The 14,561-nt window shown below is 43.8% G+C and overlaps 1 protein-coding gene and 1 pseudogene across 1 annotated transcript; one reads left to right on the plus strand and one right to left on the minus strand.

The window, feature by feature from the left end:
- Positions 1–2,956: 2,956 nt before the first annotated feature.
- LOC131199480 (olfactory receptor 51G1-like) lies at positions 2,957–3,878 on the minus strand. The gene is given in 3 exon segments (XM_058185284.1): positions 2,957–3,558; positions 3,561–3,656; positions 3,659–3,878. Coding segments are annotated over 3 exon segments (918 nt in total).
- A 1,344-nt stretch (positions 3,879–5,222) lies between these two features.
- Positions 5,223–10,915, plus strand: LOC131199341 (olfactory receptor 51E1-like; annotated as a pseudogene).
- The last annotated feature ends 3,646 nt before the right edge of the window (positions 10,916–14,561 follow it).

Here is a 14,561-nt window from a genome sequence, read left to right on the forward strand (position 1 = left end):
AGAGGTCCAGGATGAACTCGAGGAAAGGATGCTGAGGCACACTATCGAAACCAGCCCTTCCTTAATCCAACTTGCTAAAGAAAACGCAAGCATTGGCCACCTGCTGAGCAATCCGAAGATCGTGGGAGAAATAATCAGGTACATCCAAAAGCCAGAAGTCAAGAAGGAAATGGACAGACGTTGTGACCAGATCCTGAGCAACATTGAAAGTTTCCCAGGAGGCTATAACATCTTGAAACGCATGTATAAGGAGATTGAAGAGCCCATATGGAGTGCAATGGAACAACAGCACGAAAATCCTTTTGCCACACAGGGTCCAGCTTCAAATCAGGCCGTTCTTCCCCCCAGAATAGAGAACAGAACACCTCTGCCAGACCCCTGGGTTCCTCGGCAGCTGCAGACCAGGCCTCAGGAGATGGGCAGGGTCAACTTGCAGAGAGGTGCTGTGGAAGAGGGAAACCTCCATCTAGAGAAGATATCAAAGGGGACCCAAGTGGACTTTAGTTTAGAAAGCAGCCAGACTGAGGGCTCACCTGAGGCACCAAATGCCAGCCCAGAGACGGCCTTCTCTTTCTTGCAAGATGAAGAACCCCCAGCCACAGAGTCTCCAGTCTCAGAGGCTCCAATAGTTCAATCTCAGGATCTGCAGGTGCTACCTGGCCAGCCTAACGCAAACCTAAAGAAAGGACCGAGTTCTCAAGAGCTGGTGGAGACAGAAGAAAACCTTGAAACATCCACAGAGACTCCACCTGGCTCCAGCCTACCCTAGTTCCACTCTCTTTCTGAGCTCAGGGGTCTTTGGTAAAGACAGAAGCCTTTCAGCCAACCAAGTCATGGCCTCTCTTTTTTCAAGTCTGGGGACAATAAAGAACATTCTTTGTGGACCAGCGAAATGCAGTGAGCATAGTATACTTGGATTTCAGCGAGGCATTGACAAAGTAGACCACAACTTACTTCTTGGTAAGCTAGAAAAATTTGGGATAGACAGAATCACCACCAGATGGATTTGTAACTGGCTGACAAAATGTACTCAATAAGTAGTCCTTAACAGTACTATGTCTACATGGAGGGAAGTAAGCAGTGGGGCACCCCAAGGCTCTGTCTTAGGCCCAGTACTCTTCACTATCTTCATCAATGACTTAGATGAGGGAATAGAAGGGGAACTCATCAAATCTGCAGATGATACTAAGCTGGCAGGAATACCCAACACCCCAGAAGACAAGTTCAGGATCCAAAAAGATCTTGACAGACTTGAGCAATGGTCCTTATCCAATGAAATGAAATGTAATGTGGAGAAAAGCAAGATTTTACATTTAGGCAGAAAAAAACCAAAATACAAGTACAGATTAGGCAAAACCTGGCTCAAAAACAATAACTGTGAGAGGGAGCTTGGAGTCCTAGTGGATGGTCACTTAAAGATGAGCTAGCAGTTTGCAACAACAGCAGAAAAACAACAACTAATACAATTCTTGGTTGTATAAACAGACACATAGAATCAAAATCACATGAAAAATTAGTACCGCTTTATAAATCCTTAGTAAGACCACACCTAGAATACTGCACCCAGTTTTGATCACCATATTATAGAAAAGATGTTAAAACTCTGGAAAAAGTGCAGAGAAGAGCAACAAAGACGATTAGGGGGCTGAAGGCTAAAATATATGAAGAATGGTTTCAGGAATTGGGTTAATCTAATCTAGTGAAAAGAAGGACTAAGGGTGACATGATAGCAGTTTTCTAATATTTAGGGGCTATCACAGAGGAGAGGGGGTCAACACCTGAAGGCAAGACAAGAAACAACAGATGGAAACTATTCAAGATGAGATCCAACCTAGAATTAAGGAGGAATTCCCTGACAGTGAAAACAACCAATGGAACAGCTTCCCTTCAGAAGTTGTGCGTGGTCCAAACTGAAGGCTTTTAAGAAGAGACAAGACAATGATTTGTCTGAAATGGTCCAGGGTTTCCCTGCTTAAGGGGGAGGGGTGGACTAGAAGACCTCAAAATTCCTTCCAACTCTGTTATTCTGATTTCCCCCACATGTTTTACAAACAGATCATTGTAGGAGAAGGGCTGGCAGAACCTGGGGCAGAATCGTAAGAGGTATCAGCCCAGAATCCCTACGTAACCACAAGTGAACTAAGTCCAACTTCCCTTGAGTTTCGTTGACCCTTTTCTAACTCCAAACTGGTCTCTGACCTGAGTTGCGAAGATTCCTGTGCAGAGGCATTTTAGCAATAAACCACTTTAATTGGACCTTCACGTGTGGACCTGGTCTTTTATACCAGTCAGTAATATAGGATCATAAATATTTGTTTTGCAAAAGATGTTGCTTATTGCAGGAAGCTTGTCACATGAGGTTTTTTATGTCCTGATTTCTTTCACATCCTTCTTTCTCCTTTGTCCAGCTCTTTGTTTTTTATATATAATTTTTTAAAATTTTATAGACATAATACATCATTCATTCCGCCTGTCATCTCGGTGTTTCTTCGGTGACTTCTTTTTCTTCTTGTTATTCCTCCCATCTTCATTTTTTCTTAATATATTTCAACATCACTCCCATAATACAATACTCTTACTAGAGCATTCTCTTACTTAAACTATTAATTTATTTATCTATATCTGTTTTCTAACCAATGATATCTTCCTATTTCCAATTCTCACACTCCCCCACCCTGCCCATAAGTCCCCAGTTCTTCCACTCAGGGCTTCCTTGCCTAATCCTGACCCTGTCTCTCCTGTGAGGAAGCGTCCACATAATTTACATTCTGCAGAATTGCCTTTCATCCCTTTTGCCTCGGAGTTCCAGAGTTCAGGAGGCTAACTCAACTAATTGTCCCTTCTGGACCACCGCAGACCTCTCTTCAAGCTCACCTTCTGTTCTGGCATTCAGGTAGAGAGAGAGGCTACAACACAGCAGCCAAACAACGCTGAGCCTCCTTCCTGCTCCTCCCTCTTAGGTGGTCTTTGGTGAAAAGAGTTTGCCCAAAGCCTTGAGTATTTCTTTTGTTTTGATGCTGTAGATGATGGGGTTCAGTAGCGGAGGAACCAGGAGGTAGATGTGGGCCAGGAGGGAGTGCACCAGAGGGGACGCTTGCCGGCCAAATCTATACACCATGGAGAGACCACTCATTGGGGTGTAGTAAACCACTACTGCAGAGATGTGGGAGACGCAGGTATTGAAGGCCTTCAGGCGACCTTCTCTCAAGCTGATGCGCAGGACAGTCTTAAGGATCAGGGCATAGGACAAGATGATAAAGAGGGAATCCAGGCCAAAACTGCAGAGTGAGACAAAGAGACCATGAAGGCTGTTGAGGGTTGTGTCCACACACGGGAGCCGGATCAGGCTGGGGGGCAGGCAGTAGGGGTGAGCCAGCACATTGGCCCCACAGAAGGGCAGCTTCCTCATGAGAAGAGGCAGTGGGACAAGCAAGACGATGCTTTTCACTGCAATGCCCGAGCCTATCAGGGCGATCCGGTTGGCGGTCAGGAGGGTGGCATACTGCAGCGGGTTGTAGATGGCGATGAAGCGGTCAAGGGCCATGGCCCAGAGCAGCAGTGGATGAAGAATATCTGGCTGAGGCAAGCGTCAAGGCCAATCTCCCGGACACCGAAGAGGAAGATGCCCAGCACGGTGGGGAGGGTGGAGAGGGACACCCCAGCTCGCTCACCGCCAGCATGGAGAGGAAAAGGTACATGGGTTTGTGTAAGTTGTGGTTCTTCACAATCGCAAGGAGAACAGCACTGTTTCCCAAGATGGCAATGGCATAGAGGAAGCAGAAAGGGAGGGAGATCCAGGGGCTGCTGGCCTCCAGCCCTCGGATGCCGACCAGGAAGAAGGTAGGAGAGGTGGCACTCCAGTTTCTGAGGGGGGCCATGAGTGTCTTTCTCCCCCCTCCAGCACCTGCAAGTACATGAAAATTAACAATGAGCATGGAGTCTGTGTTGCTGGTGGTTTGGTTCTGCCCGGGAGGAAAGGCAAGGCAACATGACCTGCTACAATTATCGGTGATGGACCTTGCTTGAGCATCAGATGCAGGGTCCAATCTGAGTCAGTCACTGGAACCAAAAGTTTATTCTTCCAAGCTTTCGGGCTCATACTGAAACTTCCTGTACCTCACTTTCATAACATGCTTTTTTTGTATAGAATAAACAGCCTCCCTACCCCTTCTGGGGAGCTGTAAAGGAAACTCCGGGCTGAGAGTCCACGCTCTTGAGTCTGGCTCGGTCAAATCAGGTGGGCATTAAAAGGAACCAAGGACACCTGGAAAAGGGGCAACCAATTCCTGGGGTATCCCTAAGCAGAACAATTTTTGTAGGGTCCCATCTGCGTCTCCCCACCCCCAGCCACAAATGGAAGCTGGACCTGGGCTTGGAGGGGACCTCAGGGTGCCTGGTTCAAGCCCCAGCTGGTGCAGCAGCAAATATGGCAGCTGCTCCTCATTCCAGGCTCAAGACCCACCACTACCCCACCTAGAAATTCATGGTGTTGTTGCTGCACGAGACAGAGTGAAAAACAGCCCTGCTTTCTCATCAGGGGAAGTTGAAACCAGCCCAAAGGAGAGGGGGAGACACTTGCTCCAGGTTGAAACTAAAATAAAATTTAAAAATGGCTCAGAATTTCTGCCACCAATCACCATTATTAACCAGCATTCAGAAGACACAATAAAAACTCCTTAATTGCACGACATCCTAGTCCAAGCCAAGTCCAAAAGGGCCAGAGAATTCCTGTAGACCTGCCACTCAGACACACCAGCCATCAACAGGCACCTAGAGATAAATGACATCTACGCACCAAAATCAAAAAGCCAAAAAGGAAACAAAAAGAGCAAACTGCCATTTAGCCAGCAGTCAATACCCAGATAAGCAGAGATGAACACCAAGCAGCAAATTATACCCCATTCATGGAACTACCAATTGAGTAAACAACAGACTAATCAAGGAACCACCAAGGAGAAAACAACATTCCCACCAACACTGACAGCACAAATCACTTGTATATAAACACACACACACACACACACACACACGCACAGAGAGAGAGCTTCCCTACCATGATGAAGTTTTGAGGCTGTTTCTTCAGTGACCAATTCATCCCCATGCAAACTAGGTAGGAGAAGCCCTCAATCTCCTTCTTCGCCTTCCTGTCACAGGTATTTGAGACAGCCAGGCTGACTGAGCCATGAATTCGGAGCCAGCCGAAGAAAAGGGAGAAACAGCTCATGGAGTCCTATGAAGAGAGTGACTTCTACGAGACCCATCTTCCCTGCAACCTCACCTCTCACATGTATTCTGCAGAGTTACTTCTAGCTGTCATTGCCACTTCTTGTCCCCAAAAACCTCCCCACACCCCAAACAGCCTTGCTCAGAAGCATAGAAGCCTGGATCCCTTTAGAGGAGACAAACTTCCTCAGGAGAGGCCTCCCCCAGCCCAGAACCTGCCCCTGAGTTGCCCAGAGCCAACAGCTGGGACTGCTGGGTACATCCCGACTTTCGGGAGTTGATGTCAGGAGATCTGCCAGCACAACTCATCTGGGACCAAGAATCTGGCCAGCCTCAGGTTGTCCTTATCTGGAAGGTGCTCCTACACAGGGGAACAGGAGTCTTCCTTTGCACAAGATATAAACTGAAGAAGCTCTTTGGATGAAGAACAAAATGTTTTCAAAGGGGGGAAAAACCCGAGAAAGCCCAGTTGCCTTTTGAAAAAAACCACCTTTGAGACAACCATGACCTGGATGATTGAGAATTTCCATGGACAGTTTTCCTTTGCAGGCAATGGTGGAAGGAAGAGGGGGGGGGGGGAGATCAACGTCAGGTCAAGGCAAGTCAAGGTAATGATCAGTCCACTAATGGGAGAAAATGGCAAGGAAGTGATGGGCAGTAGGGAGAAAGGGGAACTGCCTAATTCTTTCTTTGCACGTATTTTTACAGATCATGCCAGACAAACCTTATTGCCCACTTCAATAAACTAGTGGATGAGAGAAATGCAGTGAACATAGTATACTTGGACATCAGCAAGGCATTTGACAAAATAGACCACAAGCTACTTCTTGGTAAGCTAGAAAAAGGTGGGTTAAATGACATAATGACCAGATGGATTCACAGCTGACTGGCCAACCATACTCAGTATATAGTCCTCAATGGAACTACAGCTACAGGGAGGGAAGTAAGTGGGCCCAGTACTTTTCAACTTCTCCATACATGACTTAGATGAAAAGACAGAAGGGGAACTCACCAAATTTGCAGAAGATACTAAGCTGGGTGGGGGGAAATGGTTAATATTTGAGAAGATAGGCTCAGGTTTCAGAAATACCTTGACAGACTGGAACACTGGGCCCTATCCAACAAAATGTGATTTATTGGTGAGAAAAGTAAGGTTTTACACTTAGGCAAGAAAAACCAAATACACAGATACAAAATAGGTGGTACCTAAATCAAGAGCAGTAATTCTGAGAGGGATCTTGGAGTCCTAGTGGACAATCATTTAAATAAGAGCCAGAACTGTGCTGCAGCTACCAAAAAAGTCAATACAATCCTAGCTGCATCAACAGAAAGATAGTGTCAAGGTCATGTGATGTATTCGTACCATTTTATACTGTGTAAGACCACACTTGGAATACTGCGTCCAGTTTAGGTCACCACAATAAAAATAAGATGTTGAGATTCTATCAAGAGTGCAGAGAAGAGCAACAAAGATGATCAGGGGGCTGGAGGCTAAAGCTGGAAGGGACCTTAGAGGTCTTCTAGTCCAACCCCCTGCTCAAGCAGGAGATTCTCTATCATTTCAGACAAGTGGCTGTCCAGTCTTAAAAACCTCCAGTGATGAAGCACCCACAACTTATGAAGGCAAGTTGTTCTCACTGTCAGGAAGTTTCTCCTTAATTCTAGGTTGCTTCTCTCTTTGATCAGTTTCCATCCATTGTTTCTTGTCCTGCTTTCTGGTGCTTTGGAGAACAGGTTGACCCCATCCTGTTTGTGGCAGCCCCACAAATATGAATTAAGGAGAAACTTCCTAACAGGAAGAACAATTAGCCCATGGAATGTAGCCAGGTTTTTAGGGCCTTAGGAAAGGCTAATGGCTTATAAACTGCTTAGTAAATTGCTTATTATTGATTTTCTAGAGTTTAAGAACCTTCCCCATGACAAGTTTTATTACATGGGAGCATCTCCTTCTACCCTGAATGAAAGAAGCTCCATGTAAGTTTAAGAAGAAATAAAAAGAAAAGCTTTAAATTTTGGAAAACAGGAAAAGGGGAGACTAGAATGTGGATTATGGAAAGTTAAGGCTGGATGGACCTGAAAGAAAATTTTTGGTGGAGTGTTTAAAAATGTATAAAGAATACATGAAAATTTTAAATTTTGGGAGACGACTTCCGGTGTCCAGCGGCAACGGTCGTCTGGAGGCTTCTCCTGCCTCCAGTGCCCGAATCCGGCCGCCGCCGAGGCCCTCAGGGGCCAGGTGTTCCGAAAAGGACACCTGCCGCACGGACGGCTCGCCAGGGGTCTCCCAGCCGACATACAGGACTGTGGGGACCGATGCTGGCGCGTCCTAGGCTCGGCGGGGTTCGGAGGCCACGGGCCACGGCCATTACTTTGGTCGTCGCCTGGGCCGCTGTGCCCGGTGACACCGGGGCTTTGGATTTATAACTGCAGCAGCCTGGTGGTGAACAGGGAACGGAGAAGAATTGAGGAATGGAGAAGGAAGGGATATCGGTAACGCGAGTGGAGTGCCCCGGAGTGCGGGGGGGTTGTTCTCCCCTGCGGTGGGAAGGAGCACGAGCCATTTTGGAGAGAGGAGAACTTAAAATAAGAAGATTACCGGTTTTGTGGAGCTCTGGAGAGAAGAGGTGATGGAGAAATTTAGGAGGGAGGGTTTGAGGCCCCCCCCCCCTCTGGGGAACAGTGGTGGAGTCCAGCTTCCGCCTTCACTATGAGAATCTTGATGACATCACTTCCCTTCGGCTTCCTGGTTGACTAACTGTACTCTGGACTCGTTGCTCCTGTGAGTGCCCCCTGGTGGATCCGGAGGAAATTACAAGGATACTGTGCTTGCCTGAGGATTTTGTATTTTTTTTTTCAAATGGCAAAAGGTCAGAGACCAACTGCTGGAGAGATGGAGAGAATTCTGGAAAAGTTATCTAATATGGACAAGAAATTGGATGATTTGCAAAGAGGCCAAACGGAAATAAGAGTAGAAATTGTGACTATCCAAAAGGATTTAAAGGATACTCAACAAGTCTCAGCAGAAAACAAGCAGAAAGTGGAAGGTCTGGAGGGTGAGATGCGGGCAGTGCAGAAAAGAGAGGAGACGACAGGCAATGCTGTGCTTGGACTACAGATGGATAAAATGTCTTATTTCCTTAGGTTTCAAAATTTGGAAGAAGTGGACCAAGAAGATTTGAGAGATGTTGTGACTAAATTGTTGGGAGAATTTCTTGGGAGAGGTGTTGATTTCATGAATTGGGATGTCGATCGAGTTTATAGAGTTAACTCACAATATACACGCACGCATGCAGTTCCCAGAGAGGTTCATGTCAAATTTGTGAGAAGAGAGACGAGAGATGAAATTCTTAGAAAACATAGGAGTGGGGCACTGATTTACAGGGGCAGGGAGATAGCCATTCTGAGGCAGATTCCCAGACAGGTACGTGAAATGAGAAAGAAATATTACTTTTTGTCAAGCAAATTGTACCAGAAGGGAGTGGGCTTCAGATGGCTGATGCCAGAGGGATTGATGATTTTCCGGGAGGGCATTACGAAAAAAATTAGTACAATTGCGGAGGCTACGGCCTACGTGGAGGAACACAAAGCCCTCCTGGAATCAGATGACCCAGGAATTGAAGAAGGGGAGGTTATAGACCATGGGGCGGAGGCGGCTGCCGCTGTTGCGGCCCTGGAGTTGGGTCAGGCTGAACCCAGAGTTCTGAGATCCAAAACTAGGAAGTGATAAAGATATTTGGTATTGTGTTGGTTTTCCTTATTCTCTTTTGTACGATATTCTGTTTATTCTTGACCCTTCTTTATTGCGTATCTAAGATTTGTAAATTTAGCTACTTCGTGTCACCTGCTTGCCATATGGCTGTTGTATGTGTTAAAAAATTTGAGTAAAATTCTTATCTTGGATAAGAAAAATGAAAATTTACCATACCTGATATGTATTTGTATAAACCTTTTTTGACCAATAAAAACTTTTTGAATAACAAAATTTTAAATTTTTCACAATGATGACTGATCTGGGCAAGTCTGGAGGGTGCAAGACTATGCGAGCCCCTCCCCCCCACAGCCCAGCCTGTGGCACAAGGGGCGGCTGGCAATAGATAATCTGCTAAGAGGATCATCTGGGAAGAAGCTGTGCTCTGCTCCACCTTCCCAGGAGAGCTCCTTCTTTCACACCTGAAGCAGGTGACTCTCCGCTCTTTCCAGGCATGAGGGTGGAAGGAATGGGGCCCACCAGCACCTGCCCAGAATGACGCAGCTTTGACTCCTAAGAGCCAGTCCCAATGAGGCACCCCAGACTGCATGGATTCTGGTGCTCCCATGGGCAGGTGCCCAATTAATCTTTCACCCAGAGGGATTTCTGAAAAAGGAAAACTAAACGCCAAGACAGGAGTCCCCGAGGCTGAGCGGCACGAGAGTCCAAGTGCAGAAGCCAGGCATTGTGGAAGGGGTGGCTTCACAGAAAGCTGGCAGCTAGATTAACCGAGTTGGAGGGGATCTTGGAGGTCTTCTAGTCCAGCCCCCTGCTCAAGCAGGATACCCTAGACTAGTCCAGGCAAGTGGCTGTCCGGTCTCTTCTTAGAAGCCTCCAGTGATGGAGCACCCACAACTTCTGGAGGTTCCACTGATTAATCACTTTCACAGTCAGGAAATCTCTTCTCAGTTCTAGGTTGGGTCTCTCCTTGATAAGTTTCCATCTGTTGCTTCTTGTCCTGCCTTCAGCTTGACCGAGAGGGGTCCACGAAGCATGTTGTCTCTCCATCAAGGCAGCCATCCTGCTTCAGTCTTTATCTTGGTTGGTTTCCCTGGTTCAGAAGAGTTTCACTTCTGGCTGGCTCTTCGCCTGGGCTTCCTGCTCACTCTGGCTCTCCTTGGGAACAGCGCCATAATCTACATCGTCAGCATTGAGTGAAGTCATGTTCACCAACCCATGTATCTCTTCCTGTGCATGCTGGCAGCCAATGACATCCTGCTCTCCCTCTTGACAGTGCCCAAGATGATGGCCATCACTGGGTTCAACTCCACCAGCATCACCTTTGACACCTCCTGCTCCAGATGTTCTGTATCCACAGCTGATCGGGAATGGAGTCATCCATCTTGTTGGCCATGGGTTTTGACCGCTATATTGCCATCTTCCATCCTCACTGGGCCCAGGATATCTAAGATAGGCCTGGGGGCAGCAATCCGTGGGGCAGCCTTGATGTCCCCCTTGTCCATTTTCATTAAGAGGCTGCCCTTTTGCAGATCAAATGTCCTCTCTCATCCTTACTACCTTCATGGGGATGTCATGAAGCTGGCCTGTGCAAACACAATATTATCTATGGGCTGGTGGTCATCATTTTGGCCATTGGACTGGATTCACTCCTTATGTCCCTTTCCTACATCTTCATCCTGAAAATGGCCCTCAGCCTATCCCAGGAGGCTCACCTGAAGACCCTGGGTACCTGTTTCTCCCACCTCTCTGCTGTCTTCCTCTTCTATGTCCCCTTCATTGGGTTGTCCATGTCCCACAGGTTTCAGGGGATCCATGGCTCCAACAGCCCTGTTGTCCTGGCCAACTGCCACTTTCTGATGCCTCCGGTGCTCAACACCCCTCGTGTATGGAGTGAAGACCAAGGAGATCCGATCTCACCGAGTCACCTGCTCACTCCACAGAATGGTCCTAAGAAGGACTGTCCAGGATTCTTCACAGCCATAATTAATGCAAGATGTTTCTGCCTTTGGTCGGCCTGGGTGCCACGAAGGCGTTTTTGTGATTTTTAGGGATTTTCTGAATCTGGTCACAAACTTAGACTGTTTAATTGTTTAATTAATTAAAAACTCTAATTGTAGAAAATGTAGTTCCTAGTCCTTATTTCTAAATTAATGCTAATTCTGTACTTGCTTCTCTTTTTCTTCCTATTTGTTCTTGTTGTTGTTGTTAGTTGCGAAGTCGTGTCCGACCCATCGCAACCCCATGGACAACGTTCCTCCAGGCCTTCCTGTCCTCTACCATCCTCTGGAGCCCATTTAAACTCATGCCTACTGCTTCAGTGACTCCATCCAGCCACCTCGTTCTCTGTCGTCCTCTTCTTCTTTTGCCCTCAATCTTTCCCAGCATTAGGCTCTTCTCCAGTGAGTCCTTCTTTCTTTCTTTCTTTTTTTTTTTTTATAAAAAAGTTTTATTTTTACAATCATATCAAATAATTCAACCAATGTACAATTATATACAATTAGTCGGGCTTGCCCAGTCACCACCCCACTTTTTAACTCTCTTCCCTCTTCTACCTTCTTCTACCTTCTTTCCAAACCTTCCTCTCCTTCTCTTATCTACATCCTCTCCTCCCTCCACCCTACACTCCTTCTCCCTCTTCTACCCCTCTTCCTTCCTCTTCTCCTCTTTCCTACCTCCTACTCTCTCTTTTCTCCCTCCCCACCGTTCTAAAATGGTAACTGGGCAGACCCGACCCTACATTAATTCTTCAATAATCCCTGTACATTAACCATCACTCCATCTCTACCTCAACCCCCCAGTTCCCTCCCCTTACCCCCACCCCCACCCCGACTTCCCAGAACAAAATGCAGGGTATCAAAACTAACAATCATAATCCAAAATAATTCCTAAATTATAATCTCTAGTCACTCCACACTTAATCACACTCTCAATTCCCCTCTCCTTCAGAAATATATCTAGTACAAAATATTTCCTAAATTTACTCATATGCTATTTGATATTTTTTTATCTGATACTTATTTTGAATATAATCAATCCATATTTTCCATTCTAAAATATATTTTTCTTGTGTATAGTCTTTCAAATAAGCAGAGATTTTAGCCATTTCTGCCAGATTTGATACTTTGAGTGTCCATTCTTCAATTGTAGGTAATTCTTCTTTCTTCCAATATTGAGCAATCAAAAGTCTTGCGGCTGTTATTAAGTTTAGAATAGAATAGAATATAATTTTTTATTGGCCAAGTGTGATTGGACACACAAGGAATTTGTCTTGGTGCATATGCTCTCAGTGTACATAAAAGAAAAGATACGTTCATCAAGGTACAACATTTACAACACAATTGATGATCAATATATCAATATAAATCATAAGGATTGCCAGCAACAAGTTATAGTTATACAGTCATAAGTGGAAAGAGATTGGTGATGGGAACTATGAAACGATTAATAGTAGTGCAGATTCACTACTATTCACTACTATGCAAGTTCAAGATCAATTTAGTCTCTATAGCTGTACAATCCATAATTATTCCTAGTAGAAAGAACTGCAGAGTAAACTTAATCTTCTTTTTCAAAATATTCTGCATGATCCACCATACTTTAATCCAAAATGCTTTAACTTTTTTACAAGTCCACCATATATGGTAATAAGTGGCATCTTCACAATCGCATCTCCAACATTTAGCCTGTACATTAGAATACATACATGACAACTTTTTGGGGTCTAAATGCCATCTATAAAACATCTTATAAAAATTTTCTCTCATATTTTGCGCTTGTGTAAGTTTCACATTCCTCACCCAAATTCTTTCCCAAGTTTCCAACATTATCGGTTGCTGAAAATTTTTTGCCCACTTAATCATACAATCCTTAACCAGTTCAGTCTCTGAGTCTATTTCTACTAATACACTATACAACCTCTTAATATGCTGTTGGCCTTGATCTCTCATTTGTTTTAACAAATTATCCTCAGTTTGCTTAACACCTATTTTTTGATCTAGTTTCCATCTAGCTTGTAATTGTCCATATTGGAACCATGTATAATTTTTCCCTTCTTCCCCCATCTTTTCTCTGGATTTTAATTGTAATTCCCCCTTTTCCATACAAAGAAGTTCTTTATAGGTAACTACCTCCATCTTTTGATATATATTTATATTTTCTATCATGTGTCTTGGGATTGCCCATATTGGAATCTTTCCATCTAATTTATATTGATATTTCCTCCAAACCCTCAATAATGCATTTCTAATTATATTATTTTTAAATATTTTATCTACTTTCTTATCATATAATAAATAAGCATGCCACCCATATAACAAACCATAACCTTCTATATTCAAAACTCTTTCCTCAGTCAAATTAATCCAATCAGTAATTAATGATAAGACAACTGCTTCATAATACAATTTTAAATTAGGCATTTTAAGACCCCCCCTTTCCCTTATATCCTGCATTATTTTTAATTTTATTCTTGGCTTTTTGCCCATCCATACAAAGTTATTAACCCCCTTTTGCCATTCCTGTAATTTGGTGTCATTCTTAAGCACCGGTATCATTTGAAACAAAAATAGAAACCTGGGCAAAACATTCATTTTTATAGCTGCTATTCTTCCCAACAGGGATAGTTGTAACTTCTTCCAACTCTCCATTTCTTTCCATACCTTCTGCCACAATACCTCATAATTATTTTTGTATAATTTGACATTTGAAGCTGTAATATATATTCCTAAATATTTAACCTTTTTAACGATTTCAAAACCTGTAGTTCTTTCTAACTCTTCTTTTTGTTGTATATTCATATTTTTAATTATCATCTTTGTCTTTTGCTGATTCACCTTAAATCCAGATACTTTGCCATACTGACCAATTATATCTTTTAAACCAGTAGCTGAGTATATTGGTTGAGATACAGTAACAACCAAGTCATCTGCAAAAGCTCTTAATCTGTAATCTTGATGTTTAACTCTAATTCCCTTTATTCGATTGGAACCACGTATTTTATTCAGAAGAATTTCTAAAGTTAAAATAAAAAGTAATGGAGACAGGGGACATCCCTGTCTCGTCCCTTTCCCAATTTTAAAAGTTTCTGTTAACCCACCATTTACTATTATTTGTGCTGTTTGCTTCTGATATATTGCTTTAATTGCATGGATAAAATAGTCCCCAAATTGCATTTTTTCTATTACTTTAAATAAAAACTGCCAATCCAGTCTATCAAAAGCTTTTTCAGCATCCAAAAAAACACACGCCACTGAGACTTGGTTGTTTCGTTCCAAATATTCAAGTAAATTCACAATTTGCCTCACATTATATCTCATCTGCCTACCCTTAATAATCCTGACTGATCATTATGAATTATTTGATTCATCACTGGCATTAATCTATTAGCAAGTATCTTAGCAAATATCTTATAATCAGTATTTAAAAGTGATATAGGCCTATAATTCTCTGCTTTAATACCATCTCGATCTTCCTTCGGTATTAACGAAATAAAGGCTGTCCTCCATGAAGAGACATCTCCTCCCATTTGAATTTTATTAAATAACTCTTTAAGTGGTTCAACCATCTCATTTTGTAAATTTTTATAATAAACAGCTGTTAAACCATCTGTACCTGGTGCTTTACCGATTTT

Source organism: Ahaetulla prasina, chromosome 5, assembly GCF_028640845.1.
Source record: "Ahaetulla prasina isolate Xishuangbanna chromosome 5, ASM2864084v1, whole genome shotgun sequence".
NCBI classification, from domain to species: Eukaryota; Metazoa; Chordata; class Lepidosauria; order Squamata; family Colubridae; genus Ahaetulla; species Ahaetulla prasina.